Raw genomic sequence first — 20,048 nt, 5'->3', positions numbered from 1 at the left:
GTGTTGCCAAGCAATAGGATCTGACTGCTTCATCCAATCTGTTCACCCCTAGGCCCCAAAGAGGAAAGGGGACTGTTTGTGCTGGTCTCTGCTGGCCAAAGCTTACAACATCCAGTTTCTAGGAGTCTGCCAGTGGCAGGAAAACACATGTGCTGTCTGCTAGTGGCCACTACTTTCCAACTCCTGCAATAACAATCTTGATTATATATGTTTTGTAAATTGCAGTTCTGCCTGCATTTCACTGCTAAATGGTCTCAGAATATTTCATTACCCTTTGTCCCGTCACAAAGTGACAGCCCGCCACAGTCACATCTATCTCTACCACAGTGAATATGGATGGAACTCAAACACAGAACCTGCACTCACCGAGATTTATACATATTTTTTATTACCAATCAAAAATAAATTCCATGTATTGTTTAGCAAATATTATCATTGTTTTGTGACAAAAGACACAAGAGTCATAACAAGAAAACTCCCCGAGAGTCAAACTCATAACAATGCCAAAATAAATCACAAAAATATACAAATTAAAATCTTATGCAAAATAAATAGGAGTCATTTGCTATGGTGGCTATGACTTGCCTACCCATTTGGATGCCATTTACGAAGGTCCCCCTTAGCCAGGAAGACACGAGCAGCGGGCCAGTTCCGGGTATGGCTCAGCCCAGGAACCCAAGGTTGGAACAACAAATGAACAATGGTACTGGGAGGAGGAAGTCATCGGACCAGTAATATTTGGAAATAATCATAAGCCTCTGGAAGAAGTGATTATAAGTGGGGGAGGGAGGGCAAGGGACCATCTGTTGGTGGTGAATGTGTGTGCAAAGAGGTAGCTGTGGGAGTGTGTGCACCTGCTCCTTTCCTCCCACGCCAGTGAGGCTTGGGCCAGCGTGGTTTCCACCTGCACTCAGGACTCTCAGGATCACAGACCTGACAGCTTCTGTGGGATCCAGGAGGAAGCTGTTCTTGTGGAAAACTAAAGGCTTCCTAAGTGGTCTCTGTACTGGCATCTCTCCCTGATGCTTGAGGACCCACAGGTGCCATACCCTTCTCTCCAGGCTCTCAAATGGGGAAGGCCTTGGTCTGGCCAGGGGCAGGTGCGCTTTGGGGCACAGCATTCCCTGTCCCAGGAATTAGGGTTGTCTGTCAACTGAGGAGCAGAGCCCTTGGGGTGACAGGATTCCACCGGCTGAGGAAAGGAGTGGAGACATGCCACTCAGGCAGAAGCCCAAAGAATCTCCCTCTCCTGGGTGTGCACCCCAGTCCTCCCACAGTGGAAGCCTGGTGCCCTGCAGCATCCACACAGGTGGGGTAGGGTACAGTTTCCACTGGCTTCTCCCTGGGGTCACATGTCTTTGGGTGGAACCCTCCTTTCCTGGGCTCCGTGAGTAGGTTGAGCCTCTGGTAGCCACTGAAGGACATGAAGAATGGGGTTAGGTGGCTTCTAACATGTCCTCTTGTCCCCTGCCCTCAAGAGGGACTGGGGCTTGGGGATAAGGACAAGGGAGTCTGAAAGCAGGCTCTGGTAGCTCCACTGAGCCTTGACTCTACTTGTGGGTGTGGGTGAAGGGAGCAGCAGTAGGTGTTAATAAGCAGATACCAAGTATGATGAAGTTCAGCCCAGAAATCAAAAGGCGAACCCCAGACAGGTCGCCTCTCACCCAGACACGCTCCCCACGGAGGGGGATGCTTTTGGTACAGTGAGGGCAGGACATGGGGAGAAGGTAACCAGAGATCCTGCCTGACTCCCTGAGTTAGCCCTGGCACAAGGGGGAGCTTCCAGAGGGACAACGGGCGGGGACTCCCCAGGAGGTCGACGCACAAATTCCGGAAGCTTCCTGGGTCTAGACGGTTCCTGGACCCTGGTCACAGCTACCCAGGTCTCGGTGATGCCTTTGGTCCCTGGCTGCCCCAGAGCCAGCCTTCCCCATCCGCTGGGTGCTAGGCCCTGCCACAGGAGAGGGTTGAGCTCCACAGGCAGGGACGGGATTGCAGGGTGCGGCTGGGAGCCAATTATGGCTATGGATTCCTGGGGCAAGGAATGCTCCCCCTTCTGGAGTTTCTTTTGGAAAAAAAAATTATTTTACATAAAGTTCCTTAACCCTGTCTTCCCTTCCCAAAATGATATTTAAAAAGAGAAGCAATGCGCCTAGTTTAGAAATTGTCTCTGAAAAACAGCCTTTGCTCATGGAGCTGCCCCATGGCCACGCTGGTCTGGGGCTGGGGAGCTGCCCTCAGAGCTGCCCGGAGGTCCCGTGGGGGCTGTTGGGTGTCCAGTCACAGGCCATCTAGCCGCACCCCTTCTAGCCTGACAGGCTCCCTCTTTGTGTGGGCCCACTGGGAGGCCCCCGCGGGGTGGCGGGGGACCCCGGGCCCTCCTGTCAGATGGCATTCTCTGGGGAGGCTCTGTGTAGCAAGGAGTTACGCTCATTGAGAAGAGTTGTAGTCTCATCCACCACAGGCAGCTCGGGCTTCTCAGAGGAGTTCTCCACGCATGTGGTGCAGCCATCCAGGGGAAACTGAGGGCTGTTCTCCATGCGGGAGGCTAGAAGCCCGTTCTGGTACTGCTGCCGAGTGACCTGTGTGGGGGGCGGCAATGGTGAGTGTGTGGGGACCCCTACACCTGGCCTGTGGTGCAGTGTAACCGCTGGGGTCTCCAGAAACCTTAGCAAGAGTGAGGTAAGCCAGGCACACCTGTAATCCCAGCACTCGGGAGGCTGAGGCAGGAGGATTGCTGGGAGTTCCACTTGAGCCTGGACTACACAGCAAGACACTGTCTTAAAAAAAAAAAAAAAAAAAAAAAAAAAAAAGAGCGAGGGGTAAGCAGGCCTGAGGGAGGCCGAGGCAGCTCACCTTGATGTACTGCAGGTCTGTGAGGGCCCGGACGCTGAAGTCGGAGACGTACTGGCCCAGTACACAGGCGGTCAGCTGGTTACTGCTGCCCGTCAGCACAGTGGTAGGGGATGTGTCCTTGCTGTGATCTGGGTAGCTGAGGGAGGCTGAGCGGCTGAGTGGGGTCGGGTGGGCCGGAGAGCGGTCTGTGGGGATAGCAGAGTCCTTCAGGCTAGAGCCCCAAGTGCCCCTGCCAGGCTCCTGCTTGACCTCAGTCCTGCATGTGGCACCCCTCCCAGGAGCAGGACATGGTTCTCAGGGACAGAGAAGCACACAGAAGCTCTACCTGCAAGGTCTCACCTCCTCAGGGCTGACGACAAGCATGTCTCAGTGTTGTGCAACAAGGATTAAAACAGCCACCAAAACCAACCAGACAACCAGAAAGTTAACCAAAGACATGGACAGCTGCTGGCTATAAAACTCCTCATTTAACCCCAAGGATTCATCAGTCATGGTGACAGTGTGATTATTTTCACATGACAGACAAGCCACTATCCCGGTCTCATGGGACACAAAACGTACATTTTAAAAAAAACAAACCACTGAAAAAGGAAGAGTGTGCAGTTTGCACTGTCTCCCTGTGAACACCCATACACCTGTCACACCCCCGATGGCCTCACAGGATGTCCTTAAGGGTGGGGAATTCAGTCTCCCCTGTGTGATCTGCTGGAGGGGCATCGGGGTCCTCTCACAGCACCCCAGGGCTGGGGCTGGCACAGCCTCTCCTGGCCATCAGCAACAGTGGGCCTCCAGATCATGGACCACGACAGGGTGGTGACTCAAGTTCAGAGGAGCAAGAGAAAAAATGCTCAGGGATTGAACACCACAGCTCTGAGTTTTGAGAAGCAGAACAATGAGGTGCACAAAGAAGTTAATTGTGAGGCCATGCAGGCTTGTTTAAACCAACAGGAAGTACATCCAGCTGATTTGCTTTAATTAATTAACTACGGAAGTTACTAACTACTAAGTTAGCTATTCTAACATAACTCAGTGGAGACAGCAAATGTACTGAACCCAGCAACTCAATAACCTCCAGACTTTTCACCACAGGAGGCCAAATTGAGTAATACCCTATATCGAGCCTGAGCAACACTTTTCCTTTCATTTATAAAACTTGGAAAACATAGTCTGGCTGTTCTAGGACCGTGGTCACACCCCAACAGGAAATCGAAGATCACTAGAAGGGTTTGGAAAGCAGCCAACTTAGTTGTTCCTCTCAGTTCTAGAAGGAAAAAGACCCCACAAACATTAGGGGTACCACTTAGCATTTCACACGAATTACCTAAAGGATGGGATGCTTGTAGTTAATGCTTACACTCTAGGAACAAGAAATGAATTTACTTATTTACTTGTTTTGTTTTTGCAGCACTAGGGACTGAACCTAGGGCTTCACCCACACAGAGAAAGTGCCGGGCAACAAAATCAACACTCCGGACCCTACGGAGCTGAATTTAAAACAGAGGCTCTAGAGAGACAGACAGCAAAATACTGTTTCTGAACAATGAAATTGTGGTGCTTTTTAATTTTCTCAAGACTCTTCTGTTTTCCAAATAATCTGTTACTTTTATGATTAAAACAAAGCTATAAATATAACAAAATATAGGGTTCTTTTAGTTGGTAATCTTATTTCTGAAAATATCCATAGGGTATTTTTTTTTCTCTTTTTTCTAGTTTATGTGGGTTTTGTTGTTGTGTTATTTTGGGGGTTTGGGGGGGGTTCTTTGGTAGGGGTAAGACAGGATCTCACTATGTAGTCCAGGCTGGCCTGCAGTTTATACCAGTCCTCCTGCCTCAGCCTCTCACATGCTGGGATTATAGGCTTGTACCACCACAACTGGCTTTTTCTGGTTTTCTGAGACAGGGTCTTACTGTGTAGTTTAGGCTGGTCGAAAACTCAGGGTGATCTTCCTGCCCCAACTTCCCGAGTGCTAGGATTATAGGTATGCACCAACGTGCCTGGCAAGGGCATAATCTTAAAGACAGAAAAATGTTTTTGCATAAAAAGTTTCTTTTTGGTACCAGGAAACGAACTCAGGTCCTTGCGCTTGAGAGGCAGGCAGCTGAATCACTGAGCTAAATCCCCAGACCTGAATAAAAAGGTTTTTAACAGGCTGAGGCAAGAGGATTGCCAAAAGTTCAAGCCCAGTCTGAGCTACATAATGAGTTCAAGGTCGGCCTGAACTACATAGAGACCCTGTCTCAAACCACACCGAAAAAAAAAAAAAAGGAATGAAAGAGTTGAGCTCTAAGCACACCTGCAACCCCAGTTCTGTCACTTATTGTTCCCTACAGCACTCTGACTCGGGTCCAGTGTTGACTCCAGGTGAGGAGGCCAAGACAGGAGGAGTCAAGTGGCTCTGTGGCTCTGCCTCTGTGGCTGTGCCTCCATCTGCCCTCCCCACCTCGAAGGGACAGACCGACCCCAGCCACAGTGGGAACCGGCAGGAAGGGTTTAGGGCACTGATGCGATGTCATCCACATGCCAGGGCTGGCGGGTGGCTGGGCCAGCAGTTCTGATGATCTGGTTTCCCTCACCTGCACTCCCCTCCCATCCTCTGGGTATCTATCTGTCCATGGGGAGTGTGCATGTCCACACCTTCTCCAAGACTGAAGGGCCTCTGGGTAAGCCCTTCCAGAATGTGGCCACGCACCCCAAAACTGAGCCGTGGGCCAAGCAGACGTACCAATCATGCCAGCCCCCAAGCATGCCCAGTGAGAGCCCCAAGTTTGTGGGGCAAGGTTAATCAGGCTGCAGTGTGTGGCTCATGTGGCAGATGGCAGTGTCAACTTCCCCAGCATGCCTGTTACCTGCGAGCCAGGACAGCAGGGAGTTCCGCTTGCCAGGCGGACACCCAACCAGGGTGGAAGGTGCTGGAGTAGAAGGGGAGGAGGTCAGAGCCTGGGCGGGATGGGAGGCAGGACTGGGCCACAGGGTAAGGACATAGCCACCTCGAGCAGGGGGGGGGGGGGCAGTCACCGCCCCTCCCCACCACCCCTGCAAGGGGCATCTGAGGGCCAGGGGTACAGGGACAGAGCCCAGGGCCCAAGCAGGCCTCTGAGGCAGTGCTGGGGGACATCCTTCCCCCAAAACCCTTTCAAACCAGATTCCCCAGCCAAACGGATGGGGTGCCCTCAGGTGGGGCGGGCAAGTCTTCCCTGGCCAGAGGCATCTGGGCAATATTCACATATCCCCGAGTTCCCTGGGGAGCCACATCTGACCCCACCCCAGGCACCTGCAACACCAGGCTTATCCTCATGGAGAGGTGCAGCATGGAAGCTCATGGTGCCCTGGTGGTCCTCATGGGGCCCTTTGGGTCAAGGGACAGTGACAGATGGAGCACAGGGAAACCCCATGACCTGTGGTCAACATTCCCCCCACCCCAGGCAAGCACCAAAGGGGGCGTTGTTCCCCTCCCAGGTTGGTAGTTCACAGAAGGCACCCAGCTGGCTGGGTGCCACCTGAACCACCAGGACTGCAGAGGCAGAGGGCACCAAGCCGCCCTTCTCTGGGCCCTTATAACAGGCCTTGGTAGAGCCCAGTCCCCTGCCACGCACCCAGGCAGGCTGGCTGCGGTCCCCACCGCCCTCCTGCTCCGTCCCTGTGCTGTAGCAGTGGGGCCCGGGATGGACCAGCTCTGCTGGTTCATCCTAATCTCACCAGGGGCTGCTGCCTGCATCTTACTTCTTGTGACAGCCAGATGCCAGTGCCCCTCAGTGGTACAACCTTCCCTGAAGCAGGTCCTTGCCACCTCAGGGCACAGCCTCCGCTGCCCACGCTCAGCTCACAGTCCCCTTCCCACTCCTCTAGGTCTGACCACTCTGCTGCCAGCCGCCTCCCTCCCGGACACCCGATTGCCCACCTGGGCCCAGGGCAGGGGACTCACCGGAGGGGACTGAGGACAAGGCCATGGTCCCGTAGTAGGAGAAGGCACCCGTCTCAAACTTCATGTTCTCCTTCCCTGCCTCCACCTCCACCTTGCCCTGAAAGAACATGGCAGGGTCATGGCTGGGTGACACTGGGGCGACAGGGAGGCCGGGCGGGCGGCGCGCACCTGCAGGATGAGCACAAAGTAGTCGGCTGGCTTGTTCCGCGTGTACAGGTAGTGGTGGGCACAGTGCTTGTTGTGCTCATCGAACTTCAGCTCCTGAATGACGTCAGGGTACTTGAGCAGCCGCAGCAGGATCTTCTCCGACATCAGTGAGGGGCTGAACTGGGGTACCTCTGCAGGAGGGAGAGGGGAAGACACTCAGGGCCCAGGTGGTTGCCTTGGCCAGGCAAGCGGTTCCTGTGGAGGGTGCCTCCCTGCCAGGGCGGCTCTGACTGCTGGGACCCGGGTCTGCGCCTGCCTGGGTTTGGAGTGGCTCTGTACTGCTGTGAGTCTGTACAGCCTATGACTCCAGCATGTGGCTGGACTCGCCTCAGGCCCTCATCTGTGAAATAGATGGGAACTTCACAAGGTCTGTGAGAGGTTACAGCAGGACGTGTTCTCGGCATGTGGAATGTGCTTGCAGATGTCCTATAATCACAGCCTCAGCACCCTCATCAACATCAATGCCTCAGCAGGACGATAACAGACAGCACTGCACTTGCAGCAGGTGAGGGCTAGGAAGGACACAGGCCTGGGGAAAAAGAGGGTGTAGACAGGGGTTTCCCTTCCCTTCCCTCCCCTTCCCTTCCCTCCCCTTCCCTCCCCTTCCCTCCCCTTTCCTTCCCCTTCCCCTTTCTTTTCCTTCCCCTTCCCCTTTCTTTTCCTTTCTGTTTTTTTTGGTACCGGGGATCGAACTCGGATCCTTGCACTTGCGCAGCAGGAGGCGAAACCACTGAGCTAAATCCCCAGCCCCCTTTTCCTTTTTTGAGACAGGGTCTTGCTATGTATTCCAGGCTGGTCTTGAACTCACTATGTAGCCCAGGCTGGCCTCAAACTCGAAATGATCCTCCTGCCTCAGCCTCCTGAGGGCTAGGATTACAGATAATTCGCCACCATGCCTGGGGGCTCAGCAGGTGTTTTTCTAAAATGTCACCCTGGTTTTTCTCTGGGGGAGCTTGGGATTGGGGTGAGAAGAGAGAAGTGTCTTTGATCCAGAAATTCATTCCTGTGAGAAGGAGGACACATAAAAAGGGCACTTGGGCTCTGCAGGCCAGTGAGTGGGACAGGTGCATGCTGTGCCATGCAAGCCCCTTCTCCTTACTTGTCCACATCAGGGATGGGCTTGGGGTACTCAGGAGCCCCGCAGGTGTACCCAGTGCCCATCTGTCTGTCTGTTCGTCTGCCTGTCTTTCTTTCTGATTTTTGAGACAGTCTCACTATGCAGTCCAGGCTGGTATTGAATTCACTATGTAACCCAGGCTGGCCTCGAACTTGTGGTGATCCTTCTGCCTCAGCCTCCCGAGTGCTGGAATTACAGGACTGTGCCACCACATCCAGTTTCCCAGCAATTATTTTCAAAACTAACATATCTGCCCTCAGACATTCACACCAGCAGCCCTTAACAGCAAGCAAATAGCTAGGGGAGCCCAGAGAGAGAGGTGTCTGGTCCCTCTCCCCAGGGGGAAGGACCCAGAGGCCCAGCCTTCTTCTCCTGGACACCTCTCGCCAGCAATGGGAGGTCCTCCTCCACCTCTTACCCGTGGACAGAAAGCGGTGAGCAGCCAGGAGGAGCTGGGGTGAGATTTTGACTTTGAGTTCATTGTCAGCATCTTTGAAGGCAGAGAAGTCGCGCTTGTTCTTCTCGGACACCCGTTTCCGGCTCCGGTTGTCAGCTGCAAGAACAAGGACTGGACCTGAGGACACTGTCCCCTGACAACAGCTCCCAGCTCTGCCAAGGTGTGATGGGGTGAGTGGCCTCCTCCCCCTCCTCTGTGCCCCTGCACCCAGCCTTTCCACCTAAGGACACTGACTTCCGACAGGAGCTGGGAAGGGGTCCAGGGCCGTGGAGAGGGCAGAACTCACTGTACATGTCCGACTCATCCAGGATCTCACACTTGATGATCTCCTCGATGACGTCCTCCAGGGTGACCAGGCCCAGCACCTCATAGAAGGGGTCGCCCTCGCCCTCATTGTTCACCTTCTGCACGATGGCCAGGTGTGACTTCCCTGAGGCAACAGTGCACAATTAACAGGGGGGCCAGACAGATGACCCCACCACCAAATGGCAACACGTTTAGGGTCATGGGTCCCTGGGGTGGAGTCACAGGTGGCTTTTTCATTTTTCTGTATTTTCTGTTGTTCCTACTGAAAACAGATACTGCTTTTATGCAAAGGAAGACTCAAAGTATTTTTATTTATTTGTTTATTTATTTATTTTTTTGGTACCGGAGATTGAACTCTGGTCCTGCACTTGCGCAGCAGGGAGCAAAACCACTGAGCTAAATCCCTGGCCCTCAAAGTATTTTTAAAGGCATTTCTCTAAGGACCATGTGTTTAAAAAAGTTGCAAATGACAAGGTTCTGCTGGTGCTGGTCCCAAGGGCTTCTGGGGAGGGGACAGACCAACACTGCAAGGGCGCAGGAGCTCTGGGCCTGGAGCATTTGCAAAATGTGACCACAAAATACAGTGCATGTTTACATTTTTTTTGGAACCGGGGGTCGAACTCGGGTCCTTGCACTTGCGGGGCAGGTGGTGGAACCACTGAGCTAAATCCCCGGCCCTATGTTTACATGTTTTTAAACAATGTCTTAAGAGTAAAAGACACTGCCACGAATCTCCCTTTGAACACACTTAATCCCATCATTCTTGCCACTTTCTGAAGCACTTCCGGAAGTCCTCTTTCCCGAGTGTCTTTAGTTGTGCTGTTGTGGCTGCCTCCATGTCCTGAGATGATTCAACACGTTTCCCTTTCATGGTCATTTTGACTCTGAGAAAGAGCCAGAAGTCACACAGTGGCTGGTGTGGTGAATGAGGTGGATGAGGACACAGCAGGATGTGTTCATGAGCTGCCTTTCTACAGATGGCACTGAGCAGCAGTATTCACTGTATTTTTAAAAATCTCACCTCGAGGGCTGGGGATTTAGCTCAGTGGTTTTGCCGCCTGCTGCTCAAGCTCAAGGACCCGAGTTCGATCCCCGGTACCAAAAAAAAAAAGAAAGTTCTAACAAAAAAATCTCATCTTGTAGGACCCTCACAAAAGATGACTTCCAGAGCTGCTTCAGAAAGTGGCAAGAACCATGGGATAAGTGGGTTTGAAGCAAGAGGGAACATTCTGAGGGGGATCAGCAGTAGTCTTTTTTACTGTAATATATTTTAAAATTTAAACACACACTTTGTGTGTTTGATTGTTTTCTGACCAGCCTCTATGTACCAGCTGAACAGTGGGCCAGTGCTGTGTACCAGGCCTTGGGTCGGGAGGTTCCTCAGAGACCAGGGAGACTGGTCACCAAACAGAACAAGAAACAAAAGGCGGCTTTGCACCTTCTGGGCTGGCACACCCTAAAAACCCTTCTGGTGATGCCCAGTGTTCGGAGGAGGGCATTAAAGGCACAGGTCAGGAGGCCAGTGGTGTAGGATGTCTCAAAAATCAGAGCCCAGAACCTTGGCGTTAGAAATTCTTGTGTGTACGTGTGTGTGGAATTGAACCTGAGGCCTTTGCACTGAGCTACAACTCCAGCCCTCTACCTTTTATTTTATTTTTGGTACTGGGGATTGAACTCGGGTCCTTGCACTTGCAAGGCAGGCAGTGGAACCACTGAGCTAAATCCCCGGCCCAGCCCTCTACCTTTTAAACTATTTTTTACTTTGAGCCAGGCTCTAAGTCGCTAAGTTGCACAGGCAGGCTGGGCTTGAACTTGCCATCGGTCTTCCTGCCTCAGTCTCTCAGAGTCCTATGATTACAGGTGTCTGCCACCATGCTCAGGACTTGGAAATTCTATTTCTAGGAATTTATCCTACACAGATACAACTATCACAAAAGTACAATGACACAGGGGCTGGTGTGGTGATGCACGCCTATAATCCCAGCACTCAGGAGGCTGAGGCAGGAAAAAAAAAAAAAAAAAGGACAATGGACACAGCCACCTTCTTCCTTTTTTTTTGAGACAAGGTTTCACTTTGTGTCTAGGCCAGGCAACCTTCCTAACAACCCAAGCCAGAAACTTCCCAGATCAATAGCCACAAGGCCAAGGCCTGGTGGGGGCAATGTGGAAGAGCTGGATGGACAGGAGGTGGGATGAGGTCCGGATATGCTCAGAGGAGGAGCAAGTTGTGTGAACAAAGGTGTGGGATGGGACAGCTGTGAGCAGTGACAAGGTCACCTTGGGGGTCTGGAGCCCGGACAGGAGGCCCAGCTTCCCTCTCAGCACTGTGCTATGGTGATCTATCCGATGAACATGTTTTAATTTCATCATTACTGGGGGTTGAACTCAGGGTCTCACTTTGAGCTATATCTCCCACCCTCTTTCTCATTCTGAGACAGGGTCTCACTAAGTCACTAAGTTGCCCAGGCTGGACTTGAATTTGCCGTCCTTTTGCCTCAGCCTCCCAGAGTGCTGGGATGACAGGCATATGCTACCACATCTGGATAACTTTGCTGATTTCTAGGGTTTTGTTTTTTTCTTTTTTAAAGCAAATAAATTTATTTATTTCTAGAGACAGAGTCTCACTATGTAGTTTAGGCTGGCCTTGAACTCATTATATAGCCCAGGCTGGCCTCAAACTCTTGGTGATTCTCCTGGCTCAGCCTTCCTAGTGCTGTAATTACAAGGGTGCACCACCACGCTCACTTTTTTAAAAAAATGGAATATGAGGATGTGTTTACTATTTTGTTCAGAAGACTGAAGAACTTGGAAAAGCTGTTGCTACTATTGATGCATAACACACTGCTACCAGGTATGTTTGTGTGTGTATATATAGGAAACTTGTGCTATGCAGTCAACTTTGGAGAAAGTATCCTAGTTTACTGTGTTGAGCTGGCACTGTACAGAAACATTAAAGTTCATTCGGTTCCACTCGTACAGGGGTAACGCGCTGTATTCAGTACATACGGTCTCAGCTCTATGGGTTTGATTACAGAAGCTAATAAAGTATTCTCTAAATAACAAAAAAATATTTTTAAAAAACCCCCAAAACTGAGTGGCTGGTTATGGCTCAGTGACAGAGTACTTCACTAGCATTTGGGATGCCCAGGGTTCCGTCCCAGCACTGGAAAAATGAGAAAAAACTAAGGGGATAGAGGGTAACTGGCAGGAGTCTCTATAGCGGCAAAGACCCTCTGTGCTTCCCACCCCGGCCTGGTAGTGGGCTTCACCACTGCGCGTGGGCGCCCTCTAGTGGCAGCCACCTGAGTAACCGGAGCATGTGTGCAGCACCCACACACACCTTCCCCCTTTGTGGGATGCCACAAGCTTCCCGTGCTTGTGCTGCTGGTGGCTGGCCAGTGGCGCCCCACAAAGGTCCTGCCTCAGGGGCCAATCAGTCACCCTCTGCTGGGCCAGCCATGGGCTCCTGGGCTGCTTGCCTCTTTCTGGTTTGCTGTGAAGAGGGCAGAACTTTCCCTTGCACCTCCAGCGCAGAGGGTCTTGGATGACCTGCTGACCAGCACCTCCCTCCTCTGAGAAACCCTCTCCCCCGACCACCAGGACACTCTCAGCGCTTCTAACCTCAGGCCTGGGAGTTCAAGGAGAAGAAAGGTAGTCAAGGAAGAGAAGGAGAAAGGGATGCAGGCTAGAGAAAGAAATGTTTGGGATTTCTAAACTTCACAAGTTACTGCTTCTGATACATCACTTAAATAGATCAGGGGCAGGATGTAGCTCAGTGGTAGGGCACTTGCCTAGCATACATGAGTAAGGTCCTGGGTTAGATCCCTAGCAACACACACACACACACACACACACACACACATCAATAATGAAATAAAATAAGTAGATTGACATAGGACTTGACTTTGTCATTTTCTTCTTCAGGACTGGGGATTCAACCTAGGGTCTTTACACTGACCACAACCCCAGCCTATTTTTTAAAATTTTATTTTGAAACAGGGTCTCACTAAGTCACTGCCCAGGATGGGCTCAAACTCACCATCTCCTGACTCACACACCCAGAGAGCTGGGATTATGGGTGTGTGCCACCACACCTGGCTACAACTGTCATATGAACTCCAACCCCAACACAAAATTTTATTTTAATTAGCTACTTTATTTTACTGTTCATTCAACTGGATAACTGGAGTTTTTGGGCAGTGAGGGTGAGAAATGGAGCATGAAAATTGAAGTAAATATACCTACAGCTGAAAAGCCTTGCTTCTTTCATTCTTTCCTTCCTTTTCAGTACTGGGGATTGTACCCAGGGCTTTTCCACTGAGCTATATCATCAGTCCTTTTTAACTTTTTTATTTTGAGACAGTGTCTCATTAGGTCACTAAGTTGCCCAGGCTGGGCTTGAACTTGTAATCCTCCTGCCTCAGCCTCTCAGAGTACTGGGATTAGAGGTGTGCAGCACCATGCCTGGTTCCACATTTTCCAAAGTACACCTTATTCACAGAAAACCAACTGAGGAAATATAGCAAATGTTTGTTTTGGGGGTTTTTTTTGGTATCAAGGATCGAACCCCGGTCCTTGAGCTTGTGAAGCAGGCAGCGAAACCACTGAGCTAAATCCCCAGCCCATTATAGCAAATATTAATATTTGTTTGAGTCATATGAAACTATTTCTTACCAGAGCCAGCAATTTCCTATGGTGTAACCTACCCATGTGAGGGTCTGAGTATGGATTTTGTTTTCTCTTTTATGTTTTTCTATATAGAAATTCCACATTTTCCATTGTCAATTGTATTAAGTTTAGAACCACAGAGACATATACATTGAAGTATTAAATATCCCAGGGTCCTGAGCTTAAAAATCAAGTGCTGCTTTAACAGGGAAATGGGCGAAGAGGACCCCAGGAGGGGACCCTGCCCTCTCTCTTTCACTGGGGGGTGGTATCTGCTCTCACCACCCTTCACTGATGGGGGGGGGGATCTCCTCCCGTCAGGCGGCTCCTCCCCATACCACCTAGAGCAGGTGACCAATCAGGTGGCGTGGAGGGCACAAAGCACTGGTAACCCTGCAGCTCCTGCCCTGGGCTCCCCCACTGCCCTGGGTGCCTGCAAGGTCTCACTGCCCCAGCCCGACTCTGAGCGCCAGCGCCCACATAACCAGCACCCAGGTCTCCAAGCCCTTGACAGACACAGCAAAGAGGTCTTGGGACCCAGAGAGCCCGGGTCCAGCCTGCACAGTGCTTACTTGGGCCAAGTGCCCAGCCTCCTCCCGGTTGTAATTTCTTTACAGTCAAGACTATAAGGAAACAGTCGCTGAGTGCTGGGTGTCAAAGTCCACCAGACCCCAGGGCCACACACCATGGCCCGGATTCGAGGAGGTACCAAGTTCCCAAGACTGGTCCTCGAGGCTCTGGTGCCTGGCCCTGGGGAGCTGAACCTGGGCTGGTGGGGTGCTCCGCAGTCCCTGTGCCCCTCCTGTCTCCTCCTCGGCCCAGGCCAGGATTATGAGGGCTATTAATAGTGCTGAGCTCAGCCAGGAGTGGTGGCGGCCAGAAGCACAGGCCCTGGCCTCCCACCGGCTGCACAGATCCTTCGCAGGGCTCATCTACATGCTTCCTCCTCCCAGGGAGGCAGCTGTCGGTGCTCTGCTGCCAGGCTGGGCAAAACCCAGGAGCCCAGGGCTGGGCACCCAGCAGGCAGAAGGTACCCACAACGCTGGGCCCAGGTTACCCAGGAAGTCTAAGGCTGCAAGAAAGCAAAGGCAGAGCTTGGTGTGGTGGCATTCACCTGGCACCCTAGCACTCAGGAAGCTGAGGCAGGAAGATCACTGTGAGTTCGAGGCCAGCCTGGGCTACATAGTGAGACACTGTCTCAAAAAAAAAAAAAAAGGGGAGGAGGAGAAGAAAAGAAAGCAAAGACAAGGAGGCCTGAGCAGGCAGAGGACAGAAGGCCCAGACCACTGCCCCCCTGAGGCTGCCTTGTGACTCCAGGCCTGAGGGGCACAGCAGGCACAGGGTGCCTAAGCAGGGACAGTGGTGCTGCAGGGGTCATCTCTTACCAGACTGCCAGCCCTCTCACCCCTCCGAGAGCCCCAGCTCCCAGGTTACAGCCCCCCAGGAACACAGGACACTGCACCTGCAGCCCAGGTCAAGATTCGAGTCAGAATATGGAGGGGCTCCTTGGTTTTATTTTGTTTTATTATGCTTTTGTTTTTACTGTTTTGGCTTTTTAAAACAAGGTTTCACCATGTAGTTCAGCCTGGCCTTCAACTCATTATATAGCCCAGGGTGGCCTTGAACTCACAGTGATCCTCCTGTCTCAGCCTCCCGAGTGCTGTCCTGGCGGGGGGGGGGGGGGGGAATCAAACTTAGGACCTTTTGCTTTTTAGGCAGGCGTGGTGCCACTGAGCTAAATCCCCAGCCCTTTATTATGTATTTTTGATGTGGGGGTATCACTATGTTGCTCAGATTGGTCTTGAACTCCTGGGCTTAAGGGATTTTCCTGCCTCAGCCTCCTGGCTAGTTGGCCAAAGTCTGTCCACTACAGCCCTCTGCTCTACCAACTGAACTACTAAAGGTTCTGCCTCTCCCAAGGGGTTGAGATTACAGGTGCACAGCACCACATCTGGTTCCTTTAATTTTACATAAAGTAAAATATAAGACTATTGTGAACCAGGCATGGTGGTGCATTCCTATAATCCCAGCACTCAGGAGGATGAGGCAGGAAGATCACCTCAAGTTCAAGGCCAGCCTGAACAACATAGTGAGACTGGGTCTTAAAAAAGACTTTTTTCCTTGCTGGAGATGGAACCCACGGCCTCGTGCACATGAGGCAAGAGTTCTTCCACTGAGCTGCATCCCAGCCCCTTTTAAACTTTTTTTTTTTTTTTTGGTACCGGGGATTCAGCTCAGGACCTTGCACTTGCGAGGCAGGCAGCAGAACCACTGAGCTAAATCCCCCATTTAAAAACTTTTTATTGTTGGGTATGGTGGTACACACCTGTAATCCCAGCACTCAGGAGGCTGAGGCAGGAGGATTATTGCATGTTCAAGGCCAGCCTGGGCTACATAGTGAGTTCAAGGCCAGTTTACACTACACAGTGACACACTATCTCAATTTTTTTTTTGTTTTGAGACACAAAACTTGCTAAATTGCCCTTGGCTGACCTTGAACTTGCAATCCTCCTGGATCAGCCTCCACAGCAGCTGGGATTGTAGTCCAACCATGCTCAGCCCAGGATACTATTTTATATAAATGTTTATAAATTGATTAGAAAAACATCAGCTTCATTTTAAACACAAATATATACAAATTAAAACGGTGGAAATACAAATTTTGTAAATGAGTTGTTATCACCCCCCCCACACCTTTTTTTTATAATACTGAGAAGGAACTTCCCCACTGATCACATTAGCCAAGATTTACTAGCTCGGCAGTCTTTGTTAGCAGAACCAGCACTGCTGTGAGCCACTCCAACTTTTAAAATCAGCAGTGCATCAAAACGTGCAATGTCCAAGACCCCGGGCTCTGCCACTCCCTCTGCTTGTGGGCAGTGACCTCAGGACTGAGGGAGGCCCGAGGGGTGTGCCCAGGAGGGTCGGGCGGAGATGTTTATGATGCAGAATTGCAGCCACTAAAGAGGGTGACTCAGACCTAAACTCATAGAAAGGGACAGTGATTCACAGTGTGTGTAAAGCAAAAAGTTGTAAATCAGTACGGAAAGCCCACTCACTAGTTTCCTTTTTCACTTTTGTTGAATGCATTTTATACTCAACATACTATTTTTTATTTTTTAACTTTTATTTATTTAAAAAAATTTTCTTTGAGACAGGGTCTCACTGTGTAGCTCAGGCTGGCCTTGAACTTTCGGTGACCTTCCTGCTTCAGCCTCCCCACTGCTAAGATTACAGGGATGCAACACGACACCCAGTGTTACATACTTTTATAATCAGAAATGGTAAGAATGCTACTTTTAGTGGGCAAGGTAGAAAGCAATATGGTTTACTACTGACTTCCGAGAGGGAAAGACACCAAAATATTTGTGTTTTGGATGTGACATAAGGGTGACTCTTTTTCTTTTCTTTCAAACAGGGTCTATATAGTCCAGGATGGCCTTGAACTTGAAGCAATCCTCCTGCCTCAGCCTCTCCCTAGAAATGGGGCTGCATGTGCTACTGCACCTGGCTATTATGGATGACTTTCATGTTAAATCATTTCCTCTTTCCTAAACATTTCTAGCATAAATATATTACTTTTGGCTAGGCACAGGAGCACACACCTGTAGTTCCAGCAACTTGTGAGGCTGAAGCAGGAGGTCAATTTGAGCCCAGGAGTTTAAGAGCAGCCCAGACAACATAGCGAGACCCTGTGTCAACAAAAATATATGTATCTTAACTTAATTTTTTACTTTTACAACATGCACCTCCCTGCCTCTTGTCATTATACCGCCTGCTTCGCCCTGGGGTATCCCTGGTGACATTCAGACTGGGGTGGCCAGGCCCCTTCCCAGCGCACATGCACACATGGGCCATAGCCAATCCTTCCGTCGCTGCAGACAATGGAGCAATAAAAGCCCCTATGTTCGTGTATGGCCTGATGCCTCCGATTGTGGTTAACACTTATGAAAGTGGAGTTGATGGGCCGAAGGTCCCTGGGATGGCAAATGTGACAGAAACCTCCGATTCCTTCCTGGCAGCAGTCAGGCTTGGCAGTTTCTGATTTGTTACTCAGTGTCCCAAATGAGGCTAAGTATACATTAGGGACTCAATGCATAGTGATTGGCTAGACACCACCCATGAAAACACTGCAGTATAGCAGGTATGCATTTAAAAGGTAAGAAATGAGGAGCTGGGTGTGTTGGTGCATGCCAATCATCTCAGTACTTGGGAGGCCGAGGCAGGAGGATCACTAGGATTTCAAGGCCAGCCTGGGCTACAGAGTGAGATGCCATCTCAAAGACCTAAATAAATAACTAAGTGGAAAGAAATGACAAAGGGGAAAACAATAGAATAACGCAGGAAAATAGAGAGGAAGTGAGAGGAGGCAAACACACAGGTAAGATAAATGGGGATGTGGCCTCTGTGTCTACTTGCCAAGAATACAGAGGGCAAAGGCCTCCCGGAGACCTGCATGGCCAAATGGGGAGGACTCCGGGACAGAGCAGGACACCGCCAACACAGCAAGGACCACAGCCCTACTGGTGTCAGCACAGCTGTCCCTAAAGGGGGACCCAGCCCACACTTCCTGAACCACAGAGAAGTCCCCCGATGTGCACAGTGTAACAGCCACCCCTTATGTCCCCACTGGTCCCCAAGGGAAGGGTTGGCTCACCCATTCACACCCCTGTACACTGCAAAGCCACACACATGGGCCTGCTCTACACTTCTAGCCAAACAGACGTGGTCTGATGGAAGGGGACACAGAGAAGGGACCCGCACACCTGCTGCCGGGGCAAGGCCAGCCTCTGCCGCCATGTGGGAGACACAGCCACCTTCTAGGCTGGGCTGGCAGTGGCTGCCAAAATAATTCAAAATTGTTAAGAAAACTGTTTGAAACAGGCTTGGAGCCACATTCACTTGTGACAAATCCCACTGGAAGTGTACACTGTTTTGTCTCTGGAGGGAATACAGACTTTGTGATAGTATGAAGTAGTAATTATTAGCAAGAAATTTAAATACGGCCATTTTATCTTCTTTGAAAAAATGTTACAATGTATAGTAGTAAAGGAGGACATGCATAGAATATCTGAATGAATGGGGGTACAAACTAAAATAATTTTTTTTCTAATAGGATGGAGGATCGAAACTTTGGAGAACTTTCTTTTGAATAACCATGTAGGTGCCAGCTACTGGGGAGGCTGAGGCAGGAGAATCACTCGAGCCCAGTTCATGGCCAAACTGAGCAATACAGTGAGACACGATCATTAAAAAAGCCCCCCAAAAGGCCACTTGATCAGGCACCACCTTTCACAGTCTTTGTCCTCATCAGTGGTCCCATCATGGTCCGCCTCTCTCTGGCAACCAGTCTGTGCAGGCAAGGTGTCCCCGGGAGAGGGCCCAGCACCTGCCTCCTGCAGCCCTGACAGAACCACGGCCAAGGTAACATGCAGGGCATGGAGCTGAGACTTCTGCCCCCAACAGGCTCCTGCTACCCCAACACCCCAGGGTCTGCGAAGTTGACAACAGGATTACGGGGACACTAAGGCTGGTTCCTCCCAAGACTGGGACCAGGGAGGGGACAGGAAGCAGCTCTTCTCTGATGGCTCAGTTAGCTTCTTCACTCCTCTTAGCATGGGAAACACCAAGCCTGTGTGAAGGCAGAGAGGATCAGGTAATTACACCCTCCCACCTCAGGTTGGTAATCAACACCTCTCCTTTGCTCTTCACCCCCACTTACTCCACAGGCTCATTTTGAAGCAAACCTCAGATTTTATCTGCCAACATATCTGTGAATGATGCCTGCAAATATTTAATATTTCAATGTGCAGCCCAAAACAACACTTTTTAAAAATTAATTAATTTATTTATTGGTACTGGGGAATCGAACTCGGGTCCTTGGGCTTGCGTAGCAGGCAGCGAAACCTCTGAGCTAAATCCCTGGCCCCAACAACACTTTCTAAAAAGCAGAACAGTATAACCACGACTTAAAAAAAAAAATTGATTTCTTTAAGGTCAACTCCCCAACATACTAATCTCCCCAGTTTCTTTTTAATTTTATTTTTACATGTCACTAGTTTTTACATGATTTTTTTTTTAACACTGGCAATAAAAGTAGAAGGAAGGAAATGAAGATTGTTTGTAATCTTGCCCCACTGTGAATACAGCTCAGTTGTAGGGCACAAGTTTGGAAGGGAGAGACTTGGGCCCAACTCCTCACACCAAAAAAGGGAGGGATGACAATTATTTTTTCTGCCATAAAAAAACCTGATGACACTTTATAATAGCAGTATGGATATTTATCATATATATATAATATATATGTCATCTTGCCTTGCAAAGATAACTACTATTGAGAGTTTTTGGTGTCTTAAAGTAAAAATGCACACGTAAAATTGTGTCATATTCCTACCATGAATTAGATCATCATGTAGATAGTCCTGCTCTTTAAAATATTTCACATTCTTTGTATTCTTCCAGGACATTAGAAAGTTTTTTGGATTTTTGTGTTTGTCTTTTGATTTTCTGAGAC

At 50.3% G+C, this 20,048-nt stretch overlaps 1 protein-coding gene across 2 annotated transcripts in view; it reads right to left on the bottom strand.

Annotated features, from left to right (window-relative positions):
• Positions 1-369: 369 nt before the first annotated feature.
• The window catches only part of Cnnm4 (cyclin and CBS domain divalent metal cation transport mediator 4), a 34,615-nt gene continuing 14,936 nt past the window's right edge, over positions 370-20,048 (bottom strand). The window contains exons 2-8 of one of the 2 annotated variants that reach the window (XM_021258023.2): positions 8,847-8,990; positions 8,522-8,656; positions 6,948-7,117; positions 6,780-6,876; positions 5,704-5,766; positions 2,857-3,041; positions 370-2,582 (exon numbers count right to left, since the gene is read on the bottom strand). In XM_021258023.2, the coding sequence (XP_021113682.1) occupies positions 2,385-2,582; positions 2,857-3,041; positions 5,704-5,766; positions 6,780-6,876; positions 6,948-7,117; positions 8,522-8,656; positions 8,847-8,990 (992 nt within the window). In that variant the 3' untranslated portion in view covers positions 370-2,384. The remainder of the gene's footprint in view (positions 2,583-2,856; positions 3,042-5,703; positions 5,767-6,779; positions 6,877-6,947; positions 7,118-8,521; positions 8,657-8,846; positions 8,991-20,048) is intronic. The other variant, XM_004844374.4, reaches the window with a different exon arrangement.

The sequence above is a fragment of the Heterocephalus glaber genome, unplaced genomic scaffold (assembly GCF_053883595.1).
Source record: "Heterocephalus glaber isolate CG9 unplaced genomic scaffold, H.glaber_assembly_v1.0 deba00000470, whole genome shotgun sequence".
Taxonomy (NCBI): domain Eukaryota; kingdom Metazoa; phylum Chordata; class Mammalia; order Rodentia; family Bathyergidae; genus Heterocephalus; species Heterocephalus glaber.
Note: the sequence above shows the minus strand (reverse complement) of the source record. Positions and strands in the feature narration are given on the sequence as shown.